The 14167-nt window shown below is 41.4% G+C and overlaps 1 protein-coding gene across 1 annotated transcript in view; it reads left to right on the top strand.

Annotated features, from left to right (window-relative positions):
* The window catches only part of APOB (apolipoprotein B), a 37882-nt gene that overhangs the window by 21334 nt on the left and 2381 nt on the right, over positions 1-14167 (top strand). The window contains exons 21-28 of the mRNA XM_076000576.1: positions 486-696; positions 1304-1479; positions 1603-1790; positions 2271-2416; positions 4477-4850; positions 5357-12925; positions 13321-13435; positions 13539-13698. Of these exons, the coding sequence (XP_075856691.1) occupies positions 486-696; positions 1304-1479; positions 1603-1790; positions 2271-2416; positions 4477-4850; positions 5357-12925; positions 13321-13435; positions 13539-13698 (8939 nt within the window). The remainder of the gene's footprint in view (positions 1-485; positions 697-1303; positions 1480-1602; positions 1791-2270; positions 2417-4476; positions 4851-5356; positions 12926-13320; positions 13436-13538; positions 13699-14167) is intronic.

The following is a 14167-nucleotide window of genomic DNA, read 5'->3' as shown; positions in this document are numbered from 1 at the left end:
CCTTTGCATTTCTGACCCTCCTCCCAGAATGTGCTCCTCCCGAAATGAGTTCCTCCCAGAATTCAGACGACTCAGCCCCTGTCCTTCATTCTGGTCTCTTCCCATAAATTTCCTTATCAGAGAGAACTTCCCTGACCACCACACACGAAATAGCGCCTCTTCTATCCCTTTCTACTCTTTATCCTCCTACGCAGTCATGACATTCACGACCGCCTGACTTACGCGATCTACCCTACCGGAAGGTAAGCTCTGTGAAGGCGGGGACTCCCAGTGCCAAGAGCAGAGCCTAACTCACAGTGGGCAGACAATAAATACTTGTAGATACATCAGATGTGTGAACATTACTAAGTTAAAAAGTAAAATACTGAACTGCGTCTTTGTTTAAGCACATCGAGTTCTTGGGGTTTCTCTGCCTTTTCTTCTCCTCCCTTCCAAAATGTAGCTTCTCACCACACATTTCTGGATTCTCTGATGCGCTCTTTCAGGTGTGAAGCACACTGAGGCTACCATGACATTCAGATACAATCGGCAGACTGTGACTTTGTCCAGTGAAGTCCAAATTCCGGATTTTGAGGTTGACTTTGGGACCATACTGAGAGTTATCAATGAATCTGTTAAGGACAAAGTATCTTACAAACTCACCTTGGACATTCAGAACAAGAAAATTACTGAGATCGCTGTCACGGGCCACCTTAGGTAAGGGAGGCTTAGGGGGTTCTGACCTGAGCTGCAGGCCCTGCTGGCTCTTCCCCTTCACCCTCTTACACCCTCTTACAAATCTGACCAAGCCACGTGTGTCCCTGGTCTACACTCTGAGCGGCATATAGAGCCCTCAACATTTTAACCCTCTGCGCGTGTCCAGTTATATTTTCCTACCATTTGTCAGGCACTTATTATTTATTGATCAAGCACTGTGCTGGATGCTACAAAGAAATTATCTCAGTCCTCACAATAAACTGCAAGGTAGGTGTGAGTTTCCCTGTGTTATAGATAAGGAAATGGTAGCTCAGAGGGGTTGAATCACTTGCCCAACGCCATAAAGCTAGTAAATAGCGGAGCAGGATGCAAAACAACTTTCAAAAAGCTCCTCTTTTTGCCTTTTTTTTTTTTTTTTACCTCTTTGCAAAGTCCTGAATTTGTGCCGAATGTTGGTTCTAGAAGTTAACGAGTATGACCTCTGGTTGTTTCTCTGAGCCATTCATGTATCCCATTTTTATCACCACAAATGGAACTTCTGGGTAATCCTATGTATCTCCTTGGAATGGACAAAATCATTGATGCCAACTGATTTTCTCTTCCGTAGTTGTGACAGAAAGGAAGAAGGCAAAATCAAAGGTATTATTTCCATACCCCGTTTGCAAGCAGAAGCCAGAAGTGAGATCCTCACCCACTGGTCCTCCACTAAACTGCTCCTCCAAATGGACTCATCTGCTACAGCTTATGGCTCAACCATTTCCAAGAGGGTGGCGTGGCGTTATGGTACGTCCCTCTTTTCCCCCGTGAGTACTTCCAACAGCACTGTGTACTCACATGCAGGGTCGACAGCCATGGTTATGGGCTGACACAGTACCGCTCACAGCTACTTCATATGTGCATTTTCAGATGAAGAGAAGATTGAATTTGAATGGAACACAGGCTCCAACGTGGATACAAAAAAAGTGGCTTCCAATTTCCCTGTGGATCTGTCTGATTATCCTAGAAGCTTGCATATGTATGCCAATAGTCTCTTGGATCACAGAGTTCCTCAAACAGACATGACTTTCCGGCACATGGGTTCCAAATTAATAGTTGTAAGTATAAATCCTTCAGCCACAAATACATGGTTGTAAGTGCTAATTACATCCTCAATTCTGGAGTTAGGTGCAGGAGGGTATCTAGAGATGTATAAGGCATGCTTCCTGCCTCCAGCAAACTCCTGGGAAGAAAAGAACCATTGCCACATGCGTAGTTACCAAGATACACAAAGCTATATGTGGTAAAGAACAAATGAATGCTACTTGGCAGAACAGTTTGCTGTGTCTAATGGTATCAAAGGAAGCTTCAGGACACTGGCCAGGAGTCTGACTATGTTAGTTATTACCTTTATCAAACACGGGAAGAAATCAGTGACTAGCAACCAAAATTCATAATTTTCTATGATTTATTTTTTAACTTTCAGTACATTGTCCTGCTTAATAGTTGACCTGTCAGGTCTGGATTTTCACCTAATGCTGATTGTACCCTGAGACTCATTGATGCCCGTCACTCTAAAACCTTCTATCATTTTGTAGGCAACAAACGCATGGCTTCAAAAGGCATCTGGGAGCCTTCCTTATGCCCAAACCTTGCAAGATCACCTTGATAGCCTAAAGGAGTTGAACCTCCAGCAAATGGGATTGCCAGACTTCCACATCCCAGAAAACCTCTTCTTAAAAAGGTAAAAGAAGAAACCAGCAAAGTTTTTCTTGAACCATGTGAAGTAAATGGAAGATTTTATTTAGCATGATTTATAGGCTATTTTTAAATTTCAATTTTCAAAGGAAATAATTTAAGCATTTTAAGGAGATTAATAACTTTAGCATAAACACTGTGGCATTTTTGCATTATTAAACATGAGGTCAGAATGTGAACACCAACCCGGTCAGGAAAAACCTAAGAAAGTAATGGGAGGATTCTGGTACTTTTGCCCTAAGATGTTTTATTCACTATAACCAAAATTTGAAAGCCTTTAAACTTTCTTCCATTGTAAGTAAAGTCCCCCTTTGACTATGGAGAATTCAAGAGTGGCTGGAGGAATTATTGACTATAGGCTTACTGTTGAGCTATTGAGGGTCAAAACAGCCATTGAGAATTGAATGAAGGCAGCATTCTAAGAAAATGCAGTTATCCTTCGGTACTCATGGGAAATTGGTTCCAGGAACTCCCTTGGATACCAAAATCCAAAGATGCTCAAGTTCCTACTGTAAAATGACATATTATTTGCATATGACCTACACATATCCTCTTGCATACTTTAAATCATCTCTCGATTATTTATAATACCTAATACAGTGTAAATGCTACATAAGTAGTTGTTATACTACACTGTTTAGGGAATAATGATAAGGAAAAAAGTCTGTACATGTTCAGGAAAGACACATTTTTTTCTGAATATTTCTGAATCTATGGATGCAGAACCTCTGGTATAGAGGAACTGACTGTATTTCACTTTAGCAATATAGCTTAATCCTTCCAGGGAAGTCAGATTCCAAACTGCTCAGTCCATTTCTATATTTACAAAAATACATGCTATACTTTGATTTCTTTATTTCATAAAAATAAAATATCAGTGTATGAACTGAAAAGATTATAGTTTTTTCTAGATTGACTGCCCTCTGGATTATCCTCAGGGTTAAGAAAACAAGTGGCCTGTGTCACTTGGATTTTCCATAAGTCTATGGCAGAGCAGCAAAGTTTAATAGAACAGATTATTATAAAAGGGCTGAAGTCTGCCAGAGTACTCATATGGACAAAGCCTATTGAAGATAAGATAAAAGAAAAGAGAAAAAGGTTTCAAAGGACTCAGAAACCTTCCTTCATTACTGGTGTTTCTAACCAACGGTCTTCTGTGGTGCTATGCTGAAAAGATAGCTACAGGACCTTAGACCTGAACAGGACCTTAGTGGTTATCAATCATCCTCCTACTGAACCTGGACAGGCAGCAGCCAGCCCCTGTTGGAATAATACAATGAGCAGTTTATTTATTGAGAACAGTTAAACCCTGCTGTCCTACTGTATTTTTAAAAATCATCATAAGTCTATTGTATGTGCATAGCATTGAAAAGATTGCCAAATGCTTTTAGATGTTTCTTCTCATTTGATATCCAAGGCCATCTCTGTGAATCAGCAGAAAGGATATTATTATCCATTTACAAATAATATCACTGAGACTCAGGGAGACTAATTCACTAAGATAATATTGCCAATTAGTTGAAGCTAAAACTGTAACCCAAGTTTACTGACTTCTACACCTGTGTTTTTTCCACATATCAAATTGCCTCAATTCAGGCTAGCAAATATATATTCAAGCGTTCCTCTGTGAAAAATACTAGATTAAGTGCAGTGAGAAGACAGAAACTGGATAAGGTATACTCTTTCCAAGAAGACGCCATGTAGGCACCAACAAATGAACAAATAACCAATTATAAAAGCAGAATTATGATATGCTCTTGGAGAGAGGTGTAAGGGCCTGTGTCACTATAAGAATGAGAGAAATTAGCTATGGCGTAGGTGCAATGGTAATGATAAGGAGTGGCTCTTGGGAGACTTTGAGGGTTTGAGTGTTTGGAAAGTAGAGGTAAAAGCAAAGGGATCCAGGCATAGGAAGTTGCATGAGGGAAAGCACAGAGTGGGTTTGGGAATGGAGCAGGTGCAATATTGCTCAGGAGGTCAGGTGGCGGAGAACTTTGAGTTCCTGATGTCTGACTGTGGGGACACTGTCTTTGTTGTTCATTGCAGTGATGGCCGGGTCAAATATACTTTCAATAAGAACAGTATGAAAATGGAGATTCCTTTGCCTTTTGGTGGCAAATCTTCCAAAGATCTAAAGATGCTAGAGACCATTAGGACACCAGCCCTCCACTTCAAGCCCATGGAATTCCACCTGCCAGCTCAAGAGTTCCAAGTTCCTGCTTTCACCATTCCCAAGTCGTATCAACTGCAAGTGCCTCTCCTGGGTGTTCTAGACCTTTCCACAAATGTCTACAGTAACTTGTACAACTGGTCCGCCTCCTACACTGGTGGCAACACCAGCACAGACCACTTCAGCCTTCGGGCTCAGTACCATGTGAAGGCGGACTCTGTGGTTGACCTGCTTTCCTACAGTGTTCAAGGTGAGCCAGGCTCAGGGACAGGGCACACAGCTAATTCACTGCAGGCTCTGACAGGAGAGCCTCCTCTATGGAGGAAAGGACTTGGGCTTTCTTACAGATAGTTTCCTTGCTACTTGGAAGTCTTTTCATTTATTCAACCAGTAGAAATATTTATTAAACATATAATATGTATTAATTATTCTACTAGGCAGTAACAGAGAAAGTAGATAGATGAACCAGAAAGTACAATTCAGTATCAGAGGTGCTATGTATGGGTGTAGTGTATAAGTATAAGGTACAGTGGAAACACTCAATAAGGGAGCCCAGCTACGTCTGTGGTGGTCAGGGAAGGCTTCCTGGAGGAATTGGCTTTTGCTCTCAGATTTTATGTTTTCATTATAGATGGAGGAGTCTATTGTACAACTGACCCAGATGAATAGGATTTTATTTTGAAAGACTCTCAACATAGAGATTGTTCTGGAAATGTATTACTTAATTTAACTAATGTCTTTTAATTTTTATGTTAGGTTCTGGAGAAACAACGTATGACCACAGGAATACGTACACACTATCGTGCGATGGGTCTCTGCACCACAAATTTCTGGATTCAAATATCAAATTCAGTCATGTAGAAAAAGTTGGAAACAGCCCCGTCTCGAAAGGTTTACTAACATTTGATGCATCTAGTGCCTGGGGACCACAGATGTCTGCTTCGGTCCGTTTGGGCTCAAAAAAGAAACAGCATTTGTATGTCAAGGAGGTCCAGATTGATGGGCAGTTCAAAGTCTCTTCGTTCTACACTAAAGGCACATACAGCCTGTCTTGCCAGAGGGATCCTGCCACTGGCCAGCTAAACGGAGAGTCCAATCTGAGTTTTAACTCCTCCTACCTCCAGGGCACCAACCAGATAACAGGAAGATATGAGGATGGAACCTTCTCCCTCAGCTCCACCTCTGATCTACAAGGTGGCCTCATTAAAAACATTGCTTCTCTGAAATATGAGAACTATGAGCTGACCCTGAAATCTGACACCAATGGGAAGTACAATAACTTTGCCACTTCTAACAAGGTGGATCTGACTTTCTCCAAGCAAAACGCATTGCTGCGCTCTGAGTACCAGGCCGACTACGAGTCACTGAGATTCTTCACCGTGCTTTCTGGATCACTGAATTCTCACGGTCTTGAACTGAATGCCGACGTCTTGGGCACTGACAAAATTAATAGTGGTGCTCACAAGGCAACACTGAGGATCGCCCAGGGTGCAATATCCACCAGCGCAACGACCAACCTGAAGTATAGTCCCCTGGTGCTGGAGAATGAGCTGAATGCAGAGCTCGGCCTCTCCGGGACCTCTATGAAATTAACAACAAGTGGCCGCTACAGGGAACACAGTGCCAAATTCAGCCTAGATGGAAAAGCTGCCCTCACAGAAGTGTCACTGGGAAGTGCTTATCAGGCCATGATCCTGGGTGTGGACAGCAAAAACGTCTTCAACTTCAAACTCAGCCGGGAAGGACTTAAGCTCTCAAATGACATGATGGGCTCCTACGCTGAGATGAAACTTGACCACACGAACAGCCTAAACATTGCAGGCTTATCCCTGGACTTCTCTTCAAAACTCGACAACATTTATAGCTCTGACAAGTTTTATAAGCAAAATTTTAATTTGCAGCTACAGCCCTATTCTCTGGTAACTACTTTAAACAATGACCTGAAATACAATGCTCTGGATCTGACCAACACTGGGAAATTGCAGCTAGAACCCCTGAAGCTGACTGTGGGTGGCAACCTAAAAGGAGCCTATCAAAATAACGAAATAAAACACATCTACACCATTTCTTATGCTGCCTTATCAGCAAGCTATAAAGCAGACACTATAGCTAAGATTCAGGGTGCGGAGTTTAGCCATCGGCTCAGCACAGACATTGCTGGGCTGGCTTCAGCCCTTGACATCAGCACAAGCTATAATTCAGACTCTCTGCACTTCAGCAACGTCTTCCACTCTGCAATGGCCCCATTTACCATGGCCGTCGATGCACATACAAACTGCAATGGGAAGCTAGCTCTCTGGGGGGAACACACGGGGCAGCTGTATAGCCAGTTCCTGTTGAAAGCAGAACCTCTGGCCCTCACTTTCTCTCATGATTACAAAGGATCCACGAGTCACCATCTCATGTCTAGGAAAAGCATCACTACGGCTCTGGATCACAAAGTCAGCGCCCTGCTTACTCCAGCTGAGCAGACAGGCACCTGGAAACTCAAGACCCAGTTTAACAACAACGAATACAGCCAGGACTTGGATGCCTACAACACTAAAGACAAAATCGGTGTGGAGCTGAGTGGACAAGCGCTGGCTGACCTAACTCTACTAGACTACCCCATTAATGTGCCATTTGTATTCAGCGAGTACAATGTCATTGATGCTTTAGAGATGAGAGATGCTGTTGACAAGCCCCAAGAATTTACAATTGTTGCTTTTGTGAAATATGATAAAAACCAAGATGTCCACACCATCAGCCTCCCATTTTTTAAAACCCTGCCAGAATATTTTGAGAGGAATCGAAGAATAATTATAACTGTACTAGAAGTCATCCAGAAAGAATTGAAACGCGTTGATATTGATCAATTTGTGAGGAAATACAGAGCATCCCTGAGCAAGCTCCCACAGCAAGTTAATGATTCTCTGAAATCATTCAATTGGGAGAGACAAGTTTCAAGTGCCAAGGAGAAACTGACTGCTTTCACAAAAAAATATGGAATTACAGAAAATGATCTACAGATTGCATTGGATAATGCCAAAATCAACTTTAATGAAAAACTGTCGCAAATGCAGACATATGTGATACAATTTGATCAGTATATTAAAGATAATTATGATTTACATGATTTTAAAACAGCTGTTGCTAAGATTATTGATCTAATCATTGAAAAATTAAAAATTCTTGATGAACATTATCATATCTGTGTAAATTTAGAAAAAACAATCCATGATCTATATGTGTTTATTGAAAATATTGATTTTAACACAACTGGAAGTAGTACTGCATCTTGGATTCAAAATGTATATACTGAGTATCAAATCAGAATGCACATACAAGAAAAACTACAGCAACTCAAGGCACACATTCGGAATACAGACCTCCAGCAGCTTGCTGGAAAGTTAAAACAACAGGTTGCGACTATTGATGTCAGAGTGCTTTTAGATCAATTGAGAACTACAATTCCATTTGGAATAATACATGATGTTCTTGAGAGTGTCAAATATATTATAGATCTTACTGGAGATTTTAAAGTATCTGAGAAAATTGATGCTTTTAGAACTGCAGTCTGCAATTTAATTAAGGCATATGAAGTAGACCAACAAATCCAGGCTTTAATGGACAAATCAGTCCAGTTGGCCCACCAATACAAGTTGAAGGAGACTGTTCAGAAGCTAAGCAATGTTCTACAACAAATTGAGATAAAAGATTACTTTGAGAAATTGGTTGGATTTATTGATGATGCTGTCAAGCAGCTTGATGCCCTGTCTTTAAAAAAATTCATTGAAGAAGTTAACAAATTCCTTGACATGTTGGTAAAGAAATTAAAGTCATTTGATTACCGCCAGTTTGTAGATGAAACCAATAACAAAATCAGTGAGGTGACTCGGAGAATCAACAGTAAAATTCAGGATCTGGAACTACCGCAGAAAGCGGAAACACTAAAACTGTTTCTAGAGGACACCAAGACCATGGCCTCAGAGTATCTGGAAAGCCTAAAGGACACCAAAATAACCTTAATCATCAATTGGTTACAGTATGCTTTAGATTCAACATCTTTGACTCACATGAAAGCCAAATTCCAAGAGACCCTGGAAGATATACGAGACCGAATGTATCAAATGGACATTCAGCAAGAACTTGAGCAATTCCTGTCTCTGGTAGGCCAGGTCTACAGCACACTTGTCACCTACATTTCTGACTGGTGGACTCTTGCTGCTAAGAACCTTACTGACTTTGCAGAGCAGTATTCTATCCCAGGTTTGGCTGAAAGCGTGAAAGCATTGGTAGAAAAAGGGTTCACTGTTCCCGAAATCCGGACTGTCTTTGGCACCATGCCTGCCTTCGAAGTCAGTCTTCGGGCTCTTCAGGAAGCTACCTTTCAGACGCCTGACTTCATAGTCCCCCTAACAGATTTAAGGATTCCATCCATTCAGATAAACTTCAAAGAGTTGAAAGATAAAAAAATCCCATCCAGGTTTTCCACGCCAGAATTTACTATCCTCAACATTTTGCACATTCCTTCCTTTACCATTGACTTTGTAGAAATAAAAGCAAAGATCATCAGAACCATTGACCAAATGCTGAACAGTGAGCTGCAGTGGCCAGTTCCAGAAGTACATCTGAGGGATCTCAAGGTAGAGAACATTCCTTTCGGTAGAATCACCCTGCCAGATTTCTATTTGTCAGAAGTCACAATTCCAGAATTCGTAATCCCAAATCTCAACCGTAATGATTTTCAATTTCCTAACATTCACATACCAGAATTCCAGCTTCCCCACCTCCCACACAGTATTGAAGTACCTGCTTTTGGCAAGCTATATAGCATTTTGAAAATCCAGTCTCCCATTTTCACGTTGGACGCAAATGCTGACATACAGAACGTAACTACTTTGGCAAACAAAGCAGATATTGGAGCTTCCATTGCTGCCAAAGGAGAGTCCAAATTAGAAGTTCTCAATTTTGATTTTCAAGCAAATGCACAACTCTCAAGCCCTAAGATTGATCCACTGGTTCTGAAGGAATCTGTGACATTTTCCAGCAAGTACCTGAGAACAAAGCATGTGGGTGAAATGCTATTTTCTGGAGATGCTATTGAGGGAAAATCAGACACAGTGGCAAGTTTACACACAGAAAAAAATACACTAGAGGTTAGTAACGGTGTGCTTGTCAAGATAAACAATCAGCTTACCCTGGATAGCAACACTAAGTACTTCCACAAACTGAACATCCCCAAACTAGACTTCTCAAGTCAGGCTGACCTACGCAATGAAATTAAGACACTGTTGAAAGCTGGCCACGTGGCATGGACTTCCTCTGGATTAGGGTCATGGAAATTGGCCTGCCCCAACTTCTCAGATGAGGGAATACATGAATCACAAATTAACTTCACTGTGAAAGAACTCATGACTTACTTTGGATTATCCAATAGGATCAATAGCAAACACCTAAGAGTAAACCAAAACTTCGTTTATGAGTCTGGCTTCCCCCACTTTTCTAAATTTGAAATCCAGTCACAAGTCGAATCCCAGCATGTGGGCCGCAGTATTCTCACTGCCAAAGGCACAGCCCTGTTCAGGGAAGGGAAAGCAGAGATAACTGGTAGCCACGATGCTCACTTAAATGGAAAAGTTATTGGAACTTTGAAAAACTCTCTTTCTGTTTCAGCCCATTCATTTGAGATTACTGCATCCACAAACAATGAAGGGAATTTGAAAGTTAGTTTTCCATTAAAGTTGACAGGGAAGATAGACTTCCTGAATAACTATGCTCTATTTCTGAGTCCTACTACCCAGCAAACAAGTTGGCAAGCAAGTGCTAGGTTCAATCAGTATAAGTACAATCACATCTTCTCTGCTGGGAACAACAAGGACACTATCGAGGCCCACGTAGGAATAAATGGAGAAGCTAACTTGGACTTCTTAAACATTCCTTTAACAATTCCAGAAATGACTCTACCTTACACAATAATCACAACTCCACCACTGAAAGACTTCTCCTTATGGGAAAAAACAGGCCTGAAGGAATTCTTGAAAACAACAAAGCAATCATTTGATTTAAGTGCAAAAGCTCAGTATAAGAAAAACAAAGACCAACTTCCCATCCCAAATCCTTTCCGTGTGTTTTATGAGTTTATCAGTCAGAACATCAATTCCTTTGACAGTCATTTTGAGAAAGCCCAAGATGACACATTGGATTTTCTCACCAAATCCTATAATGAAGCAAAAATTAAGTTTGATAAGTACAAAGTTGAAGAATCCCACAACAACCTCCCCAGGACCTTTCAAATTCCAGGATACACTATTCCAGTCATCAATATTGAAGTGTCTCCATTCACAGTAGAGATGTTGGAATTTGGCTATGTGATCCCCAAAGCAATCAACACTCCTAATTTCACCCTTCCGGGTTCTGACTACTATGTGCCTTCATACACATTAGTCCTGCCATCCCTAGAGCTACCAGTTCTTCATGTCCCTAGGAATCTTCTCAAGCTTTCTCTTCCAGATTTCAAGGAATTGGGTACTGCAAACAATATTTTTATTCCAGCCATGGGCAATATTACCTATGATTTCTCCTTTAAATCAAGTGTCATCACACTGAATACCAATGCTGGACTTTATAACCAATCAGATATTGTGGCTCATCTCCTCTCTTCCTCTTCTTCTGTCATTGATGCACTGCAGTACAAATTAGAAGGCACCTCAAGATTGACAAGAAAAAGAGGGTTGAAGTTAGCCACAGGTCTGTCCCTGAGCAACAAATTCGTGGAAGGCAGTCATAACAGTACTGTTAGCTTAACCAAGAAAAACTTGGAAGCATCGGTGACAACAACTGCAAAAGCCCAAATTCCAATTTTGAGAATGAATCTCAAGCAAGAACTTAATGGAAATACCAAGTCAAAACCTACTGTCTCTTCCTCCATTGAGTTAAAGTATGATTTCAATTCCCCACAGCTGTTCTCTACTGCTCAGGGGGCAGTTGACCACAAGCTCATCTTGGAAAGCCTCACCTCTTACTTTTCCATGGAGTCATCTACCAAAGGAGATGTCAAGGGTTCAGTCCTTTCACGGGAATATTCAGGAACTATTGCCAGTGAGGCCAGCACTTATTTGAATTCCAAGGGCACTCGGTCTTCAGTGAAGCTACAAGGGGCTTCCAAAGTTGATGATATCTGGAATTTTGAAGTAAAAGAAAATTTTGCTGGAGAAGCCACTCTCCAACGCATATATGCTGTCTGGGAACGCAATATGAAAAACCGCTTACAGCTAGAGGGCCTCTTTTCTTCACATGGAGTACATACCAGTAAAGCCACTCTGGAACTCTCCCCATGGAAAATATCAGCCCTTGTTCAGGTCCGTACAAGTCAGCCCAATTCCCTCCTTAACATCCCTTCCCTTAGCCAGGAAGTAGCCCTGAATGCCAACACTAAGAACCAGAAGGTCAGCTGGAAAAGTGAGGTCCAGGTTCATTCTGGGTCTGTCCAGAACCACATAGAGCTTTCCAATGACCCAAAAGAGGCACACCTTGACATTGCAGGAGCCTTAGAAGGACACCTAAGTTTCCTTAAATATGTCACGCTACCAGTTTATGAAAAGAGCTTATGGGACCTTCTAAAGCTGGACGTAACCACCAGCATTGACAGGAGACAGTATCTCCATGCCTCAACTGCCCTTGTATACACCAAAAACCCTAATGGCTATCCTTTCTCAGTCCCCGTGAAAGTTTTGGACAATGAATTCATCATCCCTGGGCTGAAACTAAATGATCTCAGTTCAGTTCTTGTCACACCTGCATTCCAAGTCCCATTTACAGATCTTCAGGTTCCATCCTACAAACTTGACTTAAGTGAAATAAAAATCTATAAGCAGCTAAGAACTTCACCGTTTGCCCTCAACCTACCAACACTACCCAAAGTAGAATTCCCTGAAGTTGCTGTGTTAACAAGATATTCTCAACCAGAAGATTCCTCAGTTCCCTTTTTTGAGATATCTGTGCCTAAATCGCAGTTAACTGTGTCCCAGTTCACCCTTCCAATAAGCATTTCAGTTGGCAATGCTGTTTGGGATCTAAATGAGATGGCCAGCAAGATTGCAGACTTCAAGTTGCCCACCATCATCATGCCTGAGCAGACTGTTGAGATTCCTGCCATTGAGTTCTCTATACCTGCCGGGATTTTCATTCCTTCCTTTGGAGCACTGACCGCACGCTTGGGAGTGGCCTCTCCCTTGTATAACGCTACTTGGAGTGCCGGTTTGAAAAACAAAGCAGATCATGTTGAAACATTCCTGGATTCCACATGCAGCTCAACCATACAATTCCTGGAATATGACCTAAATGGTAAGAGCATAGCCTGCCTCCCCTCCTAGATACTCTTATGTTTCCAATGAGCATTATAAGTAAATAATTATGTATTTAGTTATGACCAGAGGCACGATTACTTCCTATGGTAAAACTTAAGAGAGGAGATACATACCCAACATGTAGAAACCAAAGTATAGAAAATCTACCGACATTCAAAAGGAACAGACTCAAAGAAAACAGATTTTCTATAATTGTTTTAGGACTAATAATGTCTTCTATTTATTTAAAAACAACTGTGAACTACACATTGCATGCTTTAAACAGTTAAGCAAGATATTTGGTTCAGATAGAATTCTCCCGGGTCTCGCGATAAAAATGTCTATCTCCTATAGTTATGAATCTAATGAAAATGTAAAATCTCCCCTCTACAGTTGTGGGAACACACAAAATTGAAAATGGCACGTTAGTCTGTAAGACCAAAGGAGCATTTGCGCACCGTGACTTCAGTGCAGAGTATGAAGAAAACAGCAAATACAAAGGACTGCAGTATGGAACTTTTGTTGAAACTTATCCTTTTTTTAAAACTCCTTGTGACTTTTTCCGTTTCCATACTCCTTTCGTGATGGCTTATCTGCTTTTCTGCTTTCAGGGAATGGAAAAGAGAAGTTCATCTTGACATCACCGGCGCAGCCTTCACGGATCTCCACCTCCACGAGAAAGCCACCTCCCCAGCCATAGGCACTGTGGGCATAGACTTAGAAAAAGATGCTGAGATTTTTAAATGGAACTTGTACTACCGTAGCCCTCAGGTGAGTCCTATCTAATCATTTACACACCCGAGAAGCAAGTAGAGTTGGGGTAGACACACTTAATTCTAGACAAAGTATTCTCTTAGAGCTTTCCCAAACTAGGCAGTGAGCAGGCTGAACGGCTCCCAGAAGCTATTCTCTGGTAAGCATTACGATCAGTCCTTCATTGATTTTAATTATTAGATGCACCCATGACATCATATTAACACTATTATTTTATTAATTCTGGGCCAATCCAGAAAAATGGTTTGAGTTATTCCTCACTCATCATCCAAACCATAGGCAAACTCTACCCTAGGCAGAGGACATTTTTCAGAGAGTGGTTTCTGGAATATTTAAGGCTTCCAAATTCTTCCCCACAGTAACACTTCTAGATGGGTTCTATCAACTTCCTCTCGTGGTTTTCACAAGCTCTGCCAGGGCCAAATCGAAGAGGCCATTACCAGTGGAGAAGACCTAACTTCATTCT

The sequence above is a fragment of the Microcebus murinus genome, chromosome 3 (assembly GCF_040939455.1).
Source record: "Microcebus murinus isolate Inina chromosome 3, M.murinus_Inina_mat1.0, whole genome shotgun sequence".
NCBI lineage: Eukaryota > Metazoa > Chordata > Mammalia > Primates > Cheirogaleidae > Microcebus > Microcebus murinus.
The sequence above is the reverse complement of the archived record's forward strand: the minus strand, read 5'-3'. Positions and strand labels throughout refer to the sequence as shown.